At 41.6% G+C, this 21,532-nt stretch overlaps 1 protein-coding gene across 50 annotated transcripts in view; it reads right to left on the bottom strand.

Annotated features, from left to right (window-relative positions):
• Positions 1 to 21,532, bottom strand: part of Nrcam (neuronal cell adhesion molecule) — a 276,086-nt gene that overhangs the window by 20,812 nt on the left and 233,742 nt on the right. For 17 of the 50 annotated variants that reach the window (XR_005876354.1, XM_040743153.1, XM_040743150.1 and 14 more), the window contains 11 exons: positions 20,520 to 20,644; positions 20,086 to 20,115; positions 18,387 to 18,488; positions 15,114 to 15,311; positions 14,949 to 15,019; positions 13,769 to 13,994; positions 13,181 to 13,296; positions 11,444 to 11,648; positions 9,370 to 9,492; positions 8,630 to 8,815; positions 7,212 to 7,247 (listed from right to left, as the gene is read on the bottom strand). Coding sequence is in view for 49 of the 50 variants with exons in the window: in XM_040743153.1 (XP_040599087.1) it covers positions 7,212 to 7,247; positions 8,630 to 8,815; positions 9,370 to 9,492; positions 11,444 to 11,648; positions 13,181 to 13,296; positions 13,769 to 13,994; positions 14,949 to 15,019; positions 15,114 to 15,311; positions 18,387 to 18,488; positions 20,086 to 20,115; positions 20,520 to 20,644 (1,418 nt within the window). In the remaining variant the exon portion in view is untranslated. The remainder of the gene's footprint in view (positions 1 to 7,211; positions 7,248 to 8,629; positions 8,816 to 9,369; positions 9,493 to 11,443; positions 11,649 to 13,180; positions 13,297 to 13,768; positions 13,995 to 14,948; positions 15,020 to 15,113; positions 15,312 to 18,386; positions 18,489 to 20,085; positions 20,116 to 20,519; positions 20,645 to 21,532) is intronic. The other 33 variants (XM_040743161.1, XM_040743155.1, XM_040743170.1 and 30 more) reach the window with 6 other exon arrangements.

A 21,532-nucleotide genomic window follows, 5' to 3' on the forward strand; every position in this document is an offset into this window, starting at 1 on the left:
CCAATTAAATGGACCTAAGAAACAATATAGTGTAGCCATGCTAATATCTAACAAAATAGACTTGAAACTAAAATTAATCAAAAGAGATGGAAGACATTTCATTTTCTGGGATAACAGGAATATACTGAAGCATAGTAAAAGCTATATACAGCAAACCAACAACCAATATCAAACTAAATGGAGAGAAACTCAACGTGATTCCTCTAAAAATCAGAAACAAGATAAAGCTGTTCCCTCTCTCCATACCTCTTCAATATTGTACTTGAAATTCCAGCTAAAGCAATAAGACAACAAAAGGAGATCAAGGGGATACAAACTGGAAAGGAAGAAGTTAAACTTTCACTATTTGCAGATGATATGATAGTCTTCTTAAGTGACCCCAAAAATCTCTACCAGGGAATCCTTACAACTGATAAACACAATCAGCAAAGTGGCAGGATACAAGACTAACTCAAAAAAATCAGTAGCCCCAGTATATATAGACAATAAAGGGGCTGAGAAAGAAATCAGAGAAACATCACCCATTACAATTGCCACAAACAACATAAAATACCTTGGGGTAACACCAACCAAACAAGTGAAAGACCTGTATCACAAGAACTTTGAGTCCTTAAAGAAAAAAATTAAAGAAGATACCAGAAAATGGAAAGACCCCCCATGCTCTTGGATAGGTAGGATCAGTGTAGTAAAAATGGCAATCCTGCCAAAAGGAATCTCCAAAATCCCAGAACAATTCTTCACAAACCTTGAAAGAATAATTCTCAACTTTATATGGAAAAACAAAAGGCCCAGGATAGTCAAAACAATACTGTACAATAAAGGAACATTCGGAGGCATCACCATCCCTGACTTAAAGCTCTATTATAAAGCTTTAGTCCTGAAACAGCTTGGTATTGGCACAAAAATAGACAGGTAGACCAACAGAATCGAATTGAAAACCCTGATATTAACCCACACACCTACAAACACCCAATTTTTGCCAAAGAAGCTAAAACTATACAATGAAAAAAGAAAGCATCTTCACCAAATGGTGCTGGCATAACTGGATGCTGGCATTTAGAAGACTGCAGATAGATCCATGTCTATCACCATGTAAAGAACTTAAGTCTAAATGAATAAAAAACATCAACATACATCCAGTTACACCGAATCTGTTAGAAGAGAAAGTGGGAGGTATCCTTGAAGGAATTAGTACAGGAGACCACTTCCTGAACATACCACCAGTAACACGGACACTGAGATCGATAATTAATAAATGGAACCTCCTGAAACTAAAAAGCTTCTGTAAGGCAAAGCACACAGTCAACAAAACAAAAAGACAGTCCACAGAATGGGAAAAGATATTCACTAATCCCACATCTGACAGAGGACTGATCTCCAAAATTTACAAAGAACTCAAGAAGCAAGTCTCCAAAACACCAAAAGATCCAATTAAAAAGTGGGGTACAGAACTAAATAGAGACTAGGAGTCTAAAATGTTCAATAGACACTTAAGAAAGTGCTCAACATCCTTAGCCACTAGGGACAAAACAACTCTGAGATAGAATCTCACTCTTGTCAGGATGGCTAAAATGAAAAACACCAATGACAGCTTATGTTGTAGAGGATGTGGAGAAAGGGGAACACTGCTCCACTTTTGGTGGGAGTGCAAACTCATGCGGCCACTTTGGAAATCAATATGGATTCTTCAGGAAAATGGAAATCAGTCTACGACAAGTTCCAGCAATTCCATGCTTAGGCATACACTCAAAAGATGCACATTCATACAATAAGGACTTATGTTCTACTATTCACAGCAGCATTATTTGTAATAGCCAGAACCTGGAAGCATCCTAGATGCCTCTCAACTGAAGAGTGGATAGAGAAAATGTGGTACAATTACACAATGGAGTACTACTCAATGAAAAAAAAAATCAATGAAATCTTGAAATTTGCAGGCAAATTGATGGCACTAGAAGAAACCATCCTGAGTGAGGTAACCCAGTCACAAAAAGACAAACATGGTATGTACTTACTCATATATGGATTTTAGACATGGATCAGGAGAGTGCCAGTCTACAATCCCACTGCCAGAGAGACTGGGAAACAGGGAGGACCCTAAAAGAAATGTATGGTACCCCAGAAAAGGGGAATGGGGCAGGATCTCCAGAGCTGATTAGGAACATGAGGGAAGGGCAGATGGAGCTGGTAAAAAGAGAGGAAAAGAAGAGAAGGGGAGAAGAGGACATGGGGGAGCAGGAAGGTTGAGTTGGAGGAAGAATAAAGGAGAACAGGATGAGAGATACCATAATAGAGGGAGTCATTATAGGTTTGAAGAGAGATCTGGCACTAGTGAGATTTCAGAGATCTATAAGAATGACACCAACTGGCAAACTAAGCAGTAGTAGAGAGACTACCTTAAATGCCCTTTCCTGATAATGAGATTGATGACTACCTTATATGCCATCCTAGAGCCTGCAACAGCTAAACACTGAACTGAACTCCTGGAACCCAGTTGCAGAGAAGGAGGAGTGATGAGCAAAGGGGTCACTACTAGGCTGGAGAACCCCACAGAAACTGCTGACCTGAACAAGGGGGAGCTCATGGACCCCAGATTGATGGCTGAGAGGCCAGCATGGGACTGATCCCCAACCCTAAATTTGGGTGTCAGTGACAAGGCCTCTGCGATCTATGGGACCTTGTGTAGTAGATCCGTATTTATCCCTGGCATACAAATGGACTTTGGGAGCCCATTCTACAAGGAGGGATGCTCTCAGCCTGGATTCATGGGGGAGGGCCTAGGCCCTGGCCTGGATGAAATGACCCTCCCTGGGCAGTGGAGCAGGGATTGGGTGGGGGGTTTAATCTTCCTTCCCATTGGCTGCCTCTTGTTTTACTTTCTTGCTCACTGAGCACCTGGGAGGTAGCCACAAGGGGCTCTCTCAGTTCTTTGTCTGATCTCAACTGCCCCAGAGGTCTCCCTGCCTATCTCTTAGCACAATAAACCTTGCTCTGTGAACATCTACTGATACTAACTAAGCACCACCATGCAAGCTTCCTGAACTAGACAACTCTGCTGCTAAAACTCAATGACTCAATCTGACTCTGGGATTTGGGAGCTGCTAAGAGCACCTCACCTGTGGCTGCCGCTGCTCCAGGCAGAACACAAGGGCATCTCTCCCCCACAGTGTCTTCCTAGCTACAATACGGCTAGGAAGAACCCAAATTGCACTTAACAGGCCAGAGAGAAAACAGGCCTTCGAGACCCAGGTCTATGGAACATACTCTGTGAGGCCTTCCCTGACCTCCTCCCCCACCCTTATGCTCATGTAGCATTTTGTTCACGCTGCTGGTTTTTCATTTCCCTGCCACATTTTAAGCCTGTGAAAGGCAGAGTCTTGTTTTACTTTCTTGATGCACAGAGTCATGTAAAAAGTTGTGGTGTCTGCCCACAGCTAAACACTGAACTGAACTCCTGGAACCCAGTGACAGAGAGGGAAGAGTGGAAGAGTGATGAGCAAAGGGGTCGAGACTGGCCTGGTGAAACCCAGAGAAACAGCTGACCTGAACAAGGGGGAGCTCTTGGACCCCAGACTGACTGGCTGGGAGGTCATCATGGGACTGATCCAGACCCCCTGAATGTGGATGCCAGTGAAGAGACCTAGGCAATCTAAGGGGCTTTGGGTAGTAGATCAGTATTTATCCCTGACACACAAATGGACTTTGGGGACCCATCACACAATGAGGGATGCTCTCTCAATCTGGACTCTTGTGGTAGGGCCTGGGCCCTCCCCGAATGAAATGACAAACTCTAGAGATCCCCCAATGGAGGGCCTTACCCTCCCTGTGGAGTGAAGTGGGGATTGGATGGGGGACTGGGGGCCTGGTTGGGGGGAGTGGGCATAGAGATGAGGGAGAGGGAGCTGGAATTGACATGTGAAACAAGCTTATTTCTAACTAAAAAAAACTACTTAAAGTCAACAAGTTTGTGACTGACATGGGAAGCAAGCTTGTTTCTAATTGAAATATATAATAAAAAGTATTTAAAAAATCTTAAAATATATGTAACAAAAAAAAGTTGTGGTGTCTGTGCCAAGGAAACATCCTTACCTGTTACAATGACTGCTCAAATGCATTTGTGTTTTTGTTTGTTTGTTTTTAACTTTTTGCATGTTGTTTTTCAGGCCAAATAAAGGCAAAAATCTTTCAGTAAGAGTCACATCTCAGGAAGGACCCAAGACTGGCTGTTGATCAACGGAACTTCCCTTATCAGTCCTGGGGTAATCATGGAGACTGCAAAGTAGACAGAGTATTGGCTCTTTCTTTACCATTTCTTCCATATTCCTGTAGCAACTAATTACTCTACAAATCTGTTCTGGTGGCTGATGTCAAGAGCAACAGTGTCACAGTGTCACATAGGAATATAGATCTGCCAGCAAAGGGGAGCAGGGGAAAGCCCACATCCACTTTCCTAGTTTCATTTCATAGATAAACTTCCACAGGGATAGTTCCCAGATAACTTTCAGATAGCTCCCAGAGCTCCAGACCCTGACATCATCTAAGGAGCCATAGAAACGGGACAGGAACTGCCAAACATGGTAATTTTTATATAAATAGAGGTGGTTTATATCAGACAAGGGAATGGATCAAAATAAACTCCTGAAGATCCTGAGTATCTATACTCAATTGTACTGAGAATAAAGGAAGGAAAACTGAGCATGTGCAAACCACTGGGTTCAATCTCTAGTTCACTTGAGAAGTGATCATCTGCCTACTTCAATTCATCACTGTTAGATTTTAAAAGATGCCTTTGAAGAAAACTTCAGATTTATGAATTATACTTCAGTTTAAATATCACTATGGTAAAATATCATAATTAAACAGCATTTAATTATTGTGCTATTAAAATACTGAAAATAAGGTCAGATTTGCCATTTTCTCATTTACATATTTATTATTCCTTTTATTATTGAGGTCCATTAGATTTTACATTGAGGGCTTAATTTACTTTTATTTAATTGTTAATGCAATTGTGAATTCTACCTTTGTTTTTTATATTCAGAAATTGTCTACAGTTGAATTTAGTAACATCAAATGAAAAAAAACTTTTAGTAAAGATGTATTTTAGTTTGAGCTCATTAAAAACAGAATTCATATCGTCTTCCAATGTGAGCCAATGGGGAGTTCAGACTTGCTTCACTGGCAGCCCAAGGGAAGCAAAAGTTCTTGGCTGTCATTGGCCACAGTCACAGGGATACGTTTGCCACATAGAAGGGTCATGGGGGAACAGGAAGTTGAGGAGGTGGGGGTAAAATAGGGGGAAGAGGGAATCATAGGATCGAAGACAGATCAGGCACCAGAGTGACCTCGAGTAATCTAAAGGTATAACATCAATTGGCAAGCTAAGCAATAGTGGAAGGACCACCTCGAATGCCCATTCCTGATAATGAACTTGATGTCTATAACTATCCGGGAGCCTTCATCCTGGGACTGATGGAAGCAGAGGCAAACACACAACTAAGCACTGAACTGAACCCAAGGAACCCAGTGACAGAGAGAGAGGAGTGATGAGCAAATTGGCAAGGAATGGGCTGGCAAAACCAGCAGAGACGGCTGATCTGAACAGGGGAGTGCTCTTGGACCCCAGACCGACAGTGGGGAGGCCAGAATGGGACTGATCTGGACCCCCCAAATGTGAGTGTCAGTGAGAAGGCCTGGGCAACCTATGGGGCTCTGAGCTGTGGATCAGTGTCTATCCCTGGTATACAATCTGTCTTCATGTGCCTATGGCACAAAGAGAGATGCTCTCTCAGCCTGGACTCTTAGGGGAGTGCCTTGACCCTACCAAGAGTGAAATGATAGACTCTAGACATCCCCTATGTGGAGGGATTTGGCAATAGGGTGGGAGGGAGGGTGGAAGGGGAGTGCGGGAGGAGGGGAGGGAGAGGGAACTGGGATTGACATGTGAAACAAGCTATTTAAAATTAAAATAAAAAATGATTAAAAAAAAAAAAAAAAAAAGAAGAGGCAAGTGGAATTCTTAAGTTAAAGTTACATAGCATAATTCGTTATAAAACTACCCATCATTTTAGTTAATAATTGTCCCAGAAAAGAGATGTCCATATGGAACAGAGTGACTCTAAGATCCATCATATATACATTTTGTAAAACACCAAGGCTCTGGATAGAAGCAGATTTCCTAAGAAAATAGAAAATATGCATCAAGTCTAAGCTCACAATAGTGGACACACTCAAGACCAGGCTCCCCACTCTCTTGTTCTTTCCTTCACTCCTATACAGACTCATCCAGTCTGTTACAGTCCAGGGCAAATCGTGGCTGTGTAAACATCACCACTTCACTAGGAAACAGCTCAGAGAGGCAAGGACATAGCTACTCTCTAAAAACAAACTCTGGTGGACCAATAGCCAGGGGTCAAAGATGGGAGTAGGTCTCTATGGTGTCAACTAGTCATCAAACACCACTCTCCTAGAAAGTGTTTCAGACACAGAGGGCTGTCAGAACTCATGGAGAACAGATGCCCACTGAAGACCACTGGTTAGATAGAACTCAGGCAGGGAGACTTTGCCTGGTGAAGAAGGGTGGAGTGAGACAGTTGAACAGAACATGCAGGCTGACTGGAACACTCACTTGTAGAGACTCTGTCCCAGATCAGTTGTAGGACACTGATGAACCAAAGCTCAGAAGGATAGATAGTGTGTTGTGATGCTATTCGGAATGCATGCACAGAGTTGTCCAGGAGTGAGCTCAGAAGGATAGTGTGTTGTAATGTTATCGAGTATGTGTACACAGTGTCGTTCAGGAGTGAGGCCAGGTCAGACAGCAATAGGTAGCTCAGCTGATCTATTTCTAGAAGTCTGTTTTCATCTAGTATGACAATTCCTGATATGTGGCACAGCCATATGGAAGAACTGTGACAAATATACAGTTCTCATCCCGTCTGATCTAACCAAATTCATATTCTTACAATCTAAGATTAGGATTTGCACCAGGGATAAGTCTTGAGAAAATATTTTGGGGAGAATTAAACACGTGACTCTCTATTACAAAACTATATAGAAATTAATTTCAAAGCCATGATCGGCCCAGAACATCTCCCTTTGGTGGTTCTGAGCACATTTAATTTTCTCATTTTTACCCATGCTGCACTTCCCCACATTTTAACATTGCAAAGTTCACACAGGTATGAAGTCATGCAGATGAATTATTTTACCTTTGCCTGCACCTACATCAGGTGGAAGAATACCAGCTTAATGAAGGGAAACAGAAACAGGACACTATATAGTTAGATGTAACACACCCATGAGCATGTACAGCCATATAAAAAGCACTCATTAAAATTCTAAGGCATGCAAAAAGAGTTAAGCCTAGTATATCAGGCACATGAGCAAAAAAAAAAAATGTATTGCTTCCCCCACATTTACCCAATATTTAAATACAAACATTACTTAAGGTACGTTATTCTAAGAAGGATTAGGATGTTTTGACCCGTTTTTTTGGAACAGAAATTTGAATTTCATATCATACATAGAAGCTATAGAAGATACCCAACAACCAGATGACTCAGTCCTTAAGCAATTTTACAATTGAGAGATATGCAAAACCAGAAAATATTTTACAACACGTAAGTACTTTTAGGATTTGTTTTATTTTGTATGTGCGATTGCTTTGCCTACACATATGTATCAGCACTGTGTGTGTGCCTAGCTCCCCCCGAGGTCAGAAGAGGCCATCGGATATCCTGAACTGGATTTACTGATGGTTGTGAGCCATCATGTGGGTGCTGGGAACTGAAACTGGATCCTCTGTAAGACAAAAGGGACTCTTAACCACTGAGCTGTCTCTTTACTCTCATTTTATACTATTCTAATTCCTTCATTGAATCAAAAAATTCCCGAATCACTTTTGAAAATATTCAGTTTAATGGGAAATGTTTTGCCTTCTCTGAAGATGGCATACCAGAATGCATTTTCTATTTTAAGAATAAAATAAGTGCAATATTTAATTGTCTTTAATTTCTTGCTAGAAATTCTTAATCAAAATGTAGATAAGCAAGTTATTTCTGGTGAATCGGGACTATAACCAAGATTATATATAAGCACATATGTATATGTATAGGCACTAAAGTTACATTAAACTTTGAATTCAAGTGTGATAAATATTGTTATTTCTTATTCTGCTTGGATATTTTTTAAACGTATTTATTTATTTTATGTGTGTCTATTTGCACGGTTCACGTGCACTCAATGCGTGGCAGGTGCCTCGGGAGGCTAGAGGAGAACCTCAAATCTGTAACTGGTGTTGCAGGCAGCGGTGAGCCACCATGTGAGTGCCAGGAACTGAACCTGGGTCCTCTGCCTGAGCAGTGAGTACTCTCAACCACTGAACCATCGGCCTCCTCACACCCGTATTTTAATGTAAGTTAGAAGTTTTGTATAGGCTTGAAAAGTAAATGACCAAACAGCTGAACAAAATAACTGACTTTTCCCCTGGTACATTGGGATGAGAAATTACAAGTAAGTATGTTATTAGGTACGATGGATATTCCATAGTAAGAGAAAAAGAGAAGGAACAAATTCACGATGCCTTTTAATCCCCTGATACTTGTAATTGTATGGATTTTATACATACCCAGCTTACCTTCGTCCACAGTGGTTATCGCTTCCTCCGTAATCTGACTGCCTGATCCCACTGATGTTTGTGCATAGAAATAAAACTTGTACCGAGTGCTGAAATTTAAATTCTTTAAAGTCCAGCGTGTCTTGTTGGCAGGAATTTTTAAATCTACCAGAGGCCCTAGTTCATGTGTGCTGTTAACTGCCAATGAAAAGTAACAGACAAGTGCATTCCCTGTTAGTTGTCATAGGAATAATACCATAAGTCATAGTTTCAGCAAAAGCAGAAAAACAGTCATGTTCAGTTTACAAGTCTTTTACAGCCCTTTTCATGCTTTGGCTAAGACACTGATAACTATTTAAATTGCAATGTGTAACCTATAGTATGAAATGAAGAAGTGAAAACAATTTTCCTCTTGGCTTACAAACTAGGGGACCTCTACAGTTGGATTGCAACAGCAGTTATTATTCTGCCTTTGCAGATGGAGTTCTGTATTGTTAACAACTCCAAACAATTCTCTTGGCATCTTGTGGCCAAGAAGCTTTCACTTCATTTTCTCTTGCCAGATAATGGTCCCCTAGCCTATTGATACATTTGGCAATCTGCATTGTTCTAAAGAGACCTTAATTTTCAATAGCACATACATCATTTTTCTATACAGGTATTCTCTGAAGCTCTTTCTGCAACAGTACTTGAAGGACCACATACACCAGAAAATGAGCAGCTTGCATCTCACAACAATAGCGGTGACTTACTTGGCTGATATTTTAAGGTGTACTCGGTCAGGATGCCATTTGGGTGGCTTGGCGGGTCCCACTCCAAAGTGAGAGAGTCCAGTGTTGGATTGACAATTTTCAGAGATGAGGGAGCACTGGGGACTTTTAATGAGAACAAACAGTCAACACAATTTTTAGAAAAAATTCTGAAGTCAACACACCTGTCCTATTTACACAATTGATCCAAGTTTTGCTTTTCAGGTTGGTTTTTGACTCTGCTGGAAATACAGTGACACAAATATGTGGCAAGGATGCATTTCTTTTCTTCTCCTGTCTTCTTTAAAAAAAACACTTCCATTTAAATTCATTAAAATCATCTTCTCAAAATACACAATGACTATCTTTATAGGTACTCAATCTATTTTCAAGCCAACAGCACTTAACTCAGTGTGTAACAGAGAACTGGTTGCCAAGGGAGACCATCCATGCAGGCCTTTGAGAGGAAGCAGCTGTGTTCTCGCCCATTAAGGACTATTTCCCCCAACAAACCAGGTGTCTCCTTATAGTCCCAGCACCCTGCCTGATGGGCTTTGTGCCCAGGCCAGGTTGCCCAAGTGATGAGCTGTGCTTATTCCAAGTGCTCACAGCTTCCCAGTACAGGAAAGTAAAATACAAGAGGCCCATATGTTGGCTTACCCCATCCCAGCATGGACAAGGCACAAGGGCTTCCAGTCTGCTAGGCAGAGGCTGGAAAATTATCAGAGGAAAACAGGCCTCATCTTTCACACCCGTCTTTATGAGCTTTGGGGCTGATCTCCACCAGGATGTTGCCTTCCTGCCATATTCCCTAGAAACCTTTGAATAATGCCATTATCCCTCCTTCACTCTAGCCGGAAACTGGAGAGTCAATTTGGAGTTCTTGTTTTTACCATCTCCTGGGATGCTAAACCTTGGCAACTCTCTCAGCCATATCCATTCCTTCATCCTCTCCGCTTCTCTCCTTCTCCTGTGCTGTGCCTGGGCCTACAATCATGCCTGCCGTGGGCTTCTAAGCTTCAGCCTAATTGGTTCTTAACTTTTGGAAATCACAGGTCTCTTCTCTCTAGAAAAAAGTATGTTGACATGCTGCATGGTGTTGTTTCTGGAGGTCTGTAGTGTCCTCAAATGTCTCAACAGATCCTAAAAGAACACTGTGGTCTGCAGGCTTCTGGTCCACAAGTTAGCACCCACGGCATCTGTGGGCCCTCTCTCACTGCTGTATCTCTTTGCCCACTCTGGCTATACATCTTGCATTTGGTAGGAAGTGAGCTTTTTAATGCCTCTGTGACCTCAGACGAACTGTTCTTTCCCCCTCCACTTCAGTCTTTAATCCCATTTGTCTTTTCTACGCCACCATCCAAAGGACCAGCATAGGGCCTCACTGATGAGAGATTACAAGCAAACAGCCCTTCTGCCTCAGCGTCTTGGGTGCTGGGACTGCAGGCACGACCAAGCCGGATACCAGACTTCTAGCCTTCTAACTCTGTACAACTTTGTAAGAAGTCATGAAGGCTTATGAGTCAACCCCAACTCACAGAAACACCTTCCTTTTGGGGAATTTTCCTTCAGCACTCACACTGAATTACTAAAGCTTAGAGAAGTTTTTGGTTGTTTGTTTTGCTTTGTTTGGTTGGTTTTTTTTTTTGAGACAGAGTTTCTCTGTGTATTACTGGCTGTGCTGAAACTCACTTTGTAGACCAGGCTAGCCTTGACCTCACAGAGATCTACCTGCCTCTGCCTCACACATGCTGGGATTAAAGATGTGGACCGCTACACCAGACAAAGTTTAGAGAAGTTACAGAATGAAACTTAGTTCAGAAAGCTGATGACTCAGACACACTGACAATGTTTCACATACCCTAAGTGAGGAGGAAATGCTAAGGATAAGGAGAAGGTATCTGGAGCCTACATTCTGGATTCTGAAGCTCATATATGAGTGACATTGTGTCAGCTTTGTTGTGTTGTGTTATAATCATGTATGACGTTTTCAGAGTATTCTCTCAATGGTGGGCCTTCTGCAGTACAAAACCTTTCAGGATATGTTTCTGATGCCAGAGACACACCCATTCCGTACCTCCCTCTGGAGTATGGAAGCCTCTGTCGGTGCTGGCTGGGCCCTCTCCTTTCCCGTTGACCACTCGGACATTGAGAGTGTAGTGACTGTACGGTTGCAGCCCTGGTAGCATGCCATGAGTTTTGCTGCCCTGGAAGGTGAGGATCTTCTTCTCAATGTGACGTCTGTTTCTTTTGGATGAGCCCTGAGCCTTCCAGTAGTAAATCTGAAGTGGCAAGAACCAAAGTCAGGACTCACAGAAAACCAATATGATTCCTTATGCTTACAAAACCCAAGAACTGGGGTTGGCAAGGTGGCCCAGCCAATAAAATTCTTTGCTATGTGAACACCTGTCAACCTGAGTTACAGTCCTGGAACCCACATAAAGGTAGGAGAAGATAACCAACGCCACAGAACTGTCCTCTGACCTCCTCACACGCACTGTTGCTTGTGAAACTCCCTTCTTGCTCATCCTATGGACTTGTAGGAGTGCCTGTGCCCGTGCACAATTTCTTTCAGCTGAACTGCTCTTTTCTAAGAAAAATATCTTGGTTCACTGTACTTGAGTATCAGCAAACTGATGGATAGTGATTCTTAGACTAGAGAGACAGACCCGCAGATGGTGAGGAGTTCTGCTTTGCTATTTTGTTGGAGGAATATAAAGGAATTGGATGAAACAGAATGGGTCTCACTTGGTTCTTTCAAAAGTGAGAAAAATGACCATAATGAAGATGTAAGTGTTCTACCTGCATACACTTTACTGCCATTGTTTATATTCTCTTGAAGTTACACACATCTATTTAGCACATCACGTAATTTAATCCTCACCCTGGTGAGGTGTTTATCATTTTTTATGGTACTGTTGAGCTTATGGCTTACTGATGGATTCTTCCAAAGCCACAATGACCCTATACTGCAAGTCTTGGGTTAGTTCATTCAGCCACACTATCATCTAATTAAAAGTAATTCTAAATTGCAGGCACAGGTTTTGGAAAGATAAGCAAAGTGCTGCAAACTTTGGTCAAAAGGCAAGAACCTTTGCCTATTACATTTTCTTGAAGGCTTCTTAGGAACTTAAAGGCATGTTTCAAGATAAGTCAACACATGCCAAATCTGGTCAGTATTAGGAAAAAAGAAAACAGTGCAGTTCAAAAGGCATCCTCTAGGGGTCAGTGTCAAATCAAAGTAGTGATATAAATGTATGTGAGATTCTTTAGCTATATGTGAATAAAACATCTCTAGGAATCAGTCTTTCTGTGTTTTTGAAAATAAAGATGATAATGTTCATAAGGATGCCTCAGTTATGGACCACAGACTCTTAAAGCGTATTTTATCTAACAGTAGAGACAGTGTTAATAAATTTGTCTTGTGGTCTCCTAACACTAGGTCAGAGGTCAGAGGACAGATTTATTCCTTCTGCCTATATAACTGTAAATCTATGTGCGATTTGTTCTAGTCTACTTCTTTACAGATCAGTTTGCCATGTTTCACATGGACTGTTCAGTTCCAGAAAGGGCAGGAAACCTGAGAAAGACAGATATGACATCATTTTCTCACCCCAGATAAATAAGATCTCAAGTCAGCTGTAGCTGGATTCTGTAGGTGTGGGTGGAGGCACTGAGCTAAGGGTCTCATGGATTCACAAGTCCATCAAGAGAAAAGCCACATAATTTCAACCTCAACCAGTGTGCATTTCAAGCTGCCCTCACCACGGCCCTGCTACTAGCTAAAGAACGCAAAGGGCTTCCCTTCACCTACCCGGTAGCCTTGTAGGTGTCCTCGGACACTCTTCAGAGGTACTGGGTCCCAGTGTACCTCTGCCAAGGTACTGTTCACCACATTGACACGTACATTCCCAGGAGCCACCATCGGAACTAAGAACAAGACAGGACAGGTTGGTGCAAATCGCTGGTTTATTATTTCATGTAAAAACGCCACAATATTCAATAAGTTTGACTTGAAACACACTCCACACTATAGTATACAGTCCTGTACTACATATTAGTGATAGTTAAAAGTAGACTTTTTAAAATGCATTCACTCGACTCCGTGAAAGCAAGTTTTTGTTTAACATTTTGAATTTCGATTTCCCCCCACCTGGAGGTTCTGGGTTTGGAATCGAGAGCCTTACACGCGTTAGGAAAGTGCTCTACCAGCAAGCCATTCCCCTGGTACCGAATCACTATCACAGAGTAGGCTGTGCAACTGCAGACAAGTAAGCAAAATGACTGCTACTTCTTTCTCCTCCCTTGCTAGCCCAGGATCCTCTGGAATAGCCTCAGTTTGCAGCTGGGTAGGTTTGGCCATCTGGGCAAGGGTATAACAGAAAGAGCAGGGGACACTTACGGTCTTCTCCAGAGTGACCCATGACTGCAGCTGGCTCTGGAGCAAACCCCACATCATTCAGAGACTGAACCTTTATCAGGTATGGGACGAAGGTTGGCGTGCCGGAGACGATGTATTTGGATACGTTGGCCACAACCACAGACGTCCATTCATCATCGCCATCTTTCTGGCGCCAGCTCACTTTGTATTGGAGGCCAGGCCCGTTCGATTCAAAACCATTCAAGGGCTATGAAAAAAGTCAAAGAGAATGATGGTACAACCTTTTGCGGGAATGGCAAATCCAATTCCTAGATCAAAGAAAATGAATGCTCAAATACTAAAATGCAAGCTATGAAATACCCATGTCTCCAGAGGTCTCTTCCCTTTTTTTTCATTTGTGATGAAATTCAAAGTTGGTTTGGAATGAAGCTTTGAAAATTTACAAATTTGGGAAACTGCACATTGTAATTCCAAAGTAGTAAATAATGTGCAAGGCTTCCAAAGATTGGCTCCATAAGTAAGTGTGGGTAAACCTTACAGCAGTCGGTTATCTGGATTTAGTTTATATATTCCTCTTTGTGTCACTGCATACCATCGTGGAGACAGAAACTTACAAACCATCTCTCTATTTAAAATCTGGGTCTGTCTGTTCTAACATATGTGCATATACATGCCTAGATCTTAGATAGGTTTTGATGTTACACAAATCAATATTTTCATTCTAATTATTCAATTTCAAACCCAGAAAATACAGATAAAGTAAATAAAAATAATTATAATGATAACTCACTGCTGAGAATAGCTTGATGCAGGTCTTCTAAATGGTCTCTTTGATGATGACGATAACAGTAGCATTTTTGAGCACGTATTTGTGTATTTATTTATTTAGCATGCATTATGCTAAGTGCTTCATATACATCAGTTCCTGTCATCTTATATAATTGAATTATTATTCTCATCATATAGATGACTGATAGACACTTGGTAATTGGCTATAATTATCAAAGGTGGACTTTTCAACTGTCCATTTTTGGCCCCAGAAATAAAGCTTTTTAATTTCTATATAATACCACATTCTAAATAAAGATAAATATTTTTCCATAATAGGAGAAAAGGGATATAAGCACAGATGTTATTCTAAAACAATTCATTCTTCGCTGTCTATGAGAGACCGAGGCAAATGGGAAGCTTTGTGGCTCACCTTCCAGGTAATCACCAAGTTGTCAGGCTCTGTTCCTAGTCCTTCCACGGCCGTGGGATTTTGATCTGGTTCTAGAAATGACGCCATCACACATGAGTAAGCTTTGGCTCTGGAAGGAGTGGGAAACCCTTCTCCGTTCTGTTGGGTCCCTGTGGTGCACCTTACCCGCAGCTTTCGTCAGGTATTGCTCTGATGCCTCACTGGGCACACTCCTCCCGATGCTGTTCTCCGCCATGACTCGGAAGGAGTAGTTCACATATGGAGACAGCTTCAGCTGTGCTGTGGTCTGTGTTCCAGAAACTTCAGCCTGGTGGTGCCATATCCCTGCTTCACGCATTGCATCTTCGTATTCAATGATGAATTCTGGCCATTACACCACACATACCACAAATCCAAGTCAGTGAATTCAGTCAACCTAAGCACAGCTTGCTAGAGATAATTTGTGGAAAGCAAGAGTAGCCAGACACAAGTGATTTTTTTTCCAGGAAAAATCCTGTTAGGGTATTGTGAGTTCAGCACTCAAGGATGTGCAGTATTTGACATTTTCCTCCACCATGCAGAACTCAGCTTGTTAAAACTGTTTAGACTTTATCCATATATTCTAATGGGAAGTTTAAACATATGAAAAAGTGCTCAATTACTGTCACAGAAATGAGTAACTGTAGAAAACACAGTTAAGGAGCTGTTTTTCTTGAGGAAGATTAACAACGATCAAATGTTTAAGGTATTTTGTTGTGTGACACCTCTGAGACCTCTTGGGAAGTATAAACTGATACACTTCTATGCAGGACAATAGAGAATGTCTAACAATTTTAAACATGCACAGTTTCTGAAGAACTGTACTTCCAGCAACTGATCTTGAACAAATGTGCTTACCCATGTGGTGTAAAGACACATACAAAAGAATCCACATTGCTGCGTGGCTCACAGTTGAAGCAAACTGGTTACAAACAAGCTAGATGCTTGCCAGTGGCCATATGTAACCAAATATGGTCCACACACACTCTGCACCTGTTATAAACGATGATGCTCTGTATGGACAGAAGTGCACTGTATCTAAGTGCACTGATGGCATAGAAAGGAGCAGGACATAGAAGAGTGCACATAGTGCCACACCTGTTTAACAGTAAAAAGGCCTGCTAGATAACACACACTTGGATATACATGGATTTCTTGTCAGAAGGTACACACTCATTAAGAGTGGTATGGCCTGAGGGGCTTGCAGACACCAGTGGGAGGAAGACACACTTTTCAGGGGTACAGTCTATACTTCTAGTAATCAATGTTGTCGTGTGTCATGTTTTACCTTTGTGAGAAATTAGGTGTTTAAGTATGTCATACCCTGCATGAAATTGCCTTGAGGCACTTAACATTTTCTACATGACATTACTACGTCTTATTGCGATAATGCCATGCCTCCGCAAAGCACTTCTGAATGTATCTCAGTCCTGTCTTTCCTTCCACAAGTCAAAATTCATTTGGGAGGCATGCCCTGAGCCACTGAAATATTAGTCATCCTTTGGCTACAAGAAGTCTTGGGTGGGTGGGAAGAAATGTCCATCCCACAGACTGCAAAGCAAAGAGTGGCTAGGAAAGGCTTTGGATCTGCCACAGAAAGAGGCTACTAAAACCACTGGGGCTGACAAGCAGCACCTGTTTACTGGGGCTCAGGGATACCACAAACCAAAGGAGCAAGTGACAAGTGTCCACAAGCTCCTTACCCACATCTGTGCCCTTGTCGCTGGCCTTTCTCCAGCATCGGACGACCCATCAGGAAGCTGCCTCTGAGCTACATCTTTTCTGGTGGTTTTCATTCATTATTCCTCTTCTTTTTCCTTCTTACTGTTTTCTTTTCACTGTACTAAATATGATTTCTTCCTCTAATTTTATTTCCAAACTTTCTCTTTGTTGGAAAATAGTTTTTTTTCTTTTTGATCTCTCACTGCGTATTCCCTTTATAGTGTTCTTTTCCAATTTTCCTCTTTTTCCTTTCTTTCTTTTTCTCCTTTCCATTCCTTCTCCCTTGATCTCATTCATCTGCCACTTCTGTTTTACCCTATATTACTCTTAACCTCACAAAGCCCTGGACATTGTGGGCTTTAGTCATTTTGAGCTTATTTCCTGTTCATTTTGATGTTGTTCCTGCAGCAATCTGTTTTCTCCTCTCTGAATGGAGTGGCTGCTGTTCAGTAGACTAATCCCCCATGTGAAACTAAAAGAGACACGTTGAGTCAACAGATGCACCAACTGCAACAGAGGAAGGTGTAATAGATCAACCTACCTGTGGCTTTGGAATGATCCGGAAGGGCAGTTGGTCTTCCTGAAGCCCACACTTGAAGGTGACAATGTGTTTCAGGCTTATGACAGACTATTTCAGTTCTCTAGGGTATCTCTATAGTTTTACAATCAAACCTTAAAGTCTACTATATCCTGATTTAATAAATGTCTTTATGTCTATATGCCTTGTTCTCTCAACTGATTTCATTCCCTCTGCCAATGTAATCAAAGTGAGGCACTGACAGGTTGAATGTGTCATTTTGTAACAAAGGGCAAAGGGGGGAAATCACCTATGTTGGAAGTTAAGGGCCTGTTGTATTCAAGTAGTTCTATCACAAACTGTTAGTCCATAACAGAGAACCAAGATCAATTTCTCAATGTTTATTCTGACCTTCCAGCACCCCCAAGAAGCAGTGGATTAAATGAATGACTAACAAGATGCATCTCTCTACTGTGTCCATGCTGGATAGTTTTATGTAAACTTGTTACAAGTCACAGTAACACAGAGGAGGGAGCATCATTGGAAAAATACCTCTATGAAATGGGGCTGCAGGCAAGCCTGTAGGGCATTTTCTTAATTAGTGATTGACAGGGGAGGGCTCAACCCATGGTGGGTGATGCCATTGTTGTACTGTTGGTTCAGGCTCTATAAGAAAGCAGGCTGAGCAAGCCATGAGGAATAAGCCAGCAAGCGGCACTCCTCCATGGTCTCTGCGTCAGCTCCTGCCTCCAGGTTCCTGCTTTGTCTGAGTCCCTGTCCTGGCTTCCTTCGATGATAAATAGTATTGTGGAAGTGTAAGCCAAATAAATACTTTCCTCCCCAAGTTGCTTTTGGTCATGGTGTTTCATAGCAGCAGTATTAACCCTAGCTAGGAGAGTGACAGACATGTAAGGTCTTTCTGAATGATATTAAAAACAAATGACAATGGGTTTGCTTGATTAACTTTTTCAGGAATTAATTAATTAGTTGTGCCAGAAGCTATAACCAGCAACATCTCCAACTCAAAAGAGCACCATACTTCGGTTCTAACAGCAGTGATGAAGAGAATGCCAGCAAATGCATTTTCAAGAAATTACAGCAGTGTATCACAAAAATGTTACAGATACTGCATCAAGAATGGCCATTAGGTTTACCAACTATAAAGCAAAAACACCACATACTTGTAATGGGGCTATTGTTGTCATCGCCTGGGGTCCATGTCAGCTGAACACTTTTGTCAAGTTGATTGGTCAACTCTAAATCAAAGGGAGGATTCGGGACATCTGTGGAGCAAACACACACACACACACACACACACACACACACACACACACGGTTAGCTGTCACTTTAAAGGGCAGTTTTATTCTTTATTTGTGATGCTATGCACAGAGGGACACCTTAGTGACACATCAGTCTCATTGGTCACTGAGCATGCGATGGCAAAGAGCAGACACCACTGAGACAGATGAGAGCCCTGCACGCCCAAGGCTACCCATCAGGGAGTTCTGTTTGCTTGCTTTTCCGGAGACACAAAATCATTGTTTGCCAAATCCGCTAAGGCAGAGCGTGAGGGTCCTCAGCAAGCTCAGTATGTGTCCTCTCATGAGCAAAAGGGAGCACAGGCAGACATAACATCAGGCTCATTTCCAACAATACAAGGGAGACAGAATAGTCAAGGCTGACATCAAATGCAGGCAAGTGGCATGCTCTGGTCAGAGGATTTTCAGTGTCCCGAGGCTGGATGAAAAAAATGGATCTGGAGGCTGCTGAGGATTGTTTTCAAGGGTAGGGAGCTCTCCGCATGCACAGGCATGCTTCCTTTCAGCTGCCTGCTGCAGTGGTGCTCTCGAAGGCTAACTCTCTTCCTGAGGCTTTGCTCCTGAAAGTGTGCCTGACTTCCGCGGGACCCAAGGACATATACATATATGGGCCTTCGTTTTCTCATCACTAAGGTCCACAGAGGACAGGTTTTATAGGGAACGAATCTGTCTGAGGTTATGCCACAAAATTATGTTTGATATTTGTGTGCTAAATAAAGATGAGTTTTCTAAACAAAACCATTTCTGGAGATAAATTCTGACTATTTTCTAGACTCAGAAAAATAACAAGGCATTGTCAGGTTTCCCCTTTTGTTCATTCCCTCGTGACTTTTCTTTTAACACCAAGTGAGGATATTTTCTCAGATAGAAAAGTTAGATGTTCTATACACCCATGTTTTTCCTGGGAGTACACTACTCAGAAATGGAATCTCAAAACAATATAATATTCCCTTATGTTTATTATCATTAGTGGTATGTTATATTTGTATATGTGGGGATGGGATGCACACACATGTCTGAGCACATAAAGGATAGAACATGATGTCTTCTAGGTGGCTGACTAGTGATCTCCCAGGATCTGCCTGTCTCTGTCCCCCAACACTGAAGTTACAGGCATGCATTGTCATGTTCTTCTTATGTATGTGTTCTGGGGATCTGAACTCCTGTCCTCTTGCTTTCATCCACTAAATCATCTCCCCAGTCCCAAAACAAATCTCAGTATACAAGTAAAACCCATTTTGCAGAATGATTCTAAGAAACACATTTTTCATTTAGTAAAACAAATGAATATGTTACCATACAAGGAAACTATCAAAAAGGGATCTTATAAGATGGAATAAGTTTATAATAGCAAAAAAATATTTAGGAAAAAACTGGAAATTCAATAAGCAAAATAGTCTAACCTTACATTGTACTATAAGGTTTTAAGGAATAATTGACCATGACAAATGAAGCCATTTTCCTAAAAGAAAAGCAATGATATGACAGACAGGAGAAAGCAGTGTCTGCAAATGTGAAATGATTTAACAGAAGACAGAAGAAGAAGACTCATTAGTTTACCGTAAATGGGGGCTGGAGTTGGAGGAGGAGCTAGAAAGGACATTAATATAAAGGATTTTTAATCAAAATTAGTAATGGAAACATAGAAGACAAAAGCAACACAGTATTATTATTTTAATTAAGCTTTCTATTTCATTGTGAGGTATGGCACTGGCAAATGGACAGTGACAATTTAGGAATACAAGACCCCTCCGATTCTATAGTCTATATTTCCTCAATTTTCTTGTGTTACTTATATGAACATCCCCCATTTTGTCACAGTCTGTATATCTACACAGAGCATATTTATATGGAAATATAAGGCATCTCTGGAAGAAGACAAACACCCACGCTTGTAGCTATGAAACTATAACAAACAAACACTCCATATCTACTACTTTCTTCCCCGCCTAATACAGAGAGCCTGGCTGTGCTGTATTTGTTCTTGCTCTTACCAACAACCCTGAGCACAGCACTGGCGGAAACTCGGTCCAGCGTTGTGTTGGCTGCACACGTGTAGGTCCCGCCATCATCATCACTTACATCAGTTACCACCAGGTGGTCCTTGTCAATGGAGAATCTGTGAACAGAACACACGTAGAGCAGTTGAAATGGCATCAAGATGCAGCTGCCTGACGCATGCCTTCAGCACTTAGAGTGAACCCTATATATAGCTTTAGTAATTAATAAACCTGGAAAAACCGATAGTGACTCAACAGTTTTCTGTCAGGCTTATGGAGTCTTAGGAAACTCGGCAGCAACCTTCCTGGGGTGGGGGAAAAATCACACAGTATACCATAAATATGTACAACCATTGCATGCCAATTCATTTTTTTATTGGTCAAAGTTACTGCCTGCATCCTGAGGTGAGACGGTTGGCTCCATATTTACCTCCACTAGAGGGCTTCAGTCAGGCTTCTGTGGTTATTTTGATCTGTTCCATTTGTCTCAGAGTGCAGATGTTTTTAAAACTTACTATTTGCTGCAGAAAGTTTGTACTGTTACTGTTTTTCCCACATGAATAAAGGCTCATGCAGTAACTAGGGGAAAAGTGTTGAGATCTTTCTGGTCACTAGGTCAGCAGTCTTCACTAAGAGATTCTAGAAGTTACTTGCATCATGCCTGCAGGATTCATGTATGGTTCCAAGGAGGCTGCATAAATTGTAATCTGTCTTCTAAGTAATTTCCAGTCAAACCTCAGTTGATCTAACTCATGGTCATTTCTTTATGTTCTCTTCTCTTTACCACCTTGGGTTTCACATAAAAAATTGTCTGGATGGAAACATGTACTTTGGGCACATGGAGAGAAAGGCCAGAAAGTTATTGTGTGGTCATTAGCAAGCAAGAGGGTACCATTCGGTCATCCCAGGTTTAGGTCAGCTATAAGCAAATCATGGAAACCATCTCAACCAGAACACAGCATTCCTAGCAGTGGGTATCACTTGTGTCCACTCTAATGGCTTAAATC

The sequence above is a fragment of the Mesocricetus auratus genome, unplaced genomic scaffold (assembly GCF_017639785.1).
Source record: "Mesocricetus auratus isolate SY011 unplaced genomic scaffold, BCM_Maur_2.0 Super-Scaffold_15014, whole genome shotgun sequence".
Lineage (NCBI taxonomy): Eukaryota > Metazoa > Chordata > Mammalia > Rodentia > Cricetidae > Mesocricetus > Mesocricetus auratus.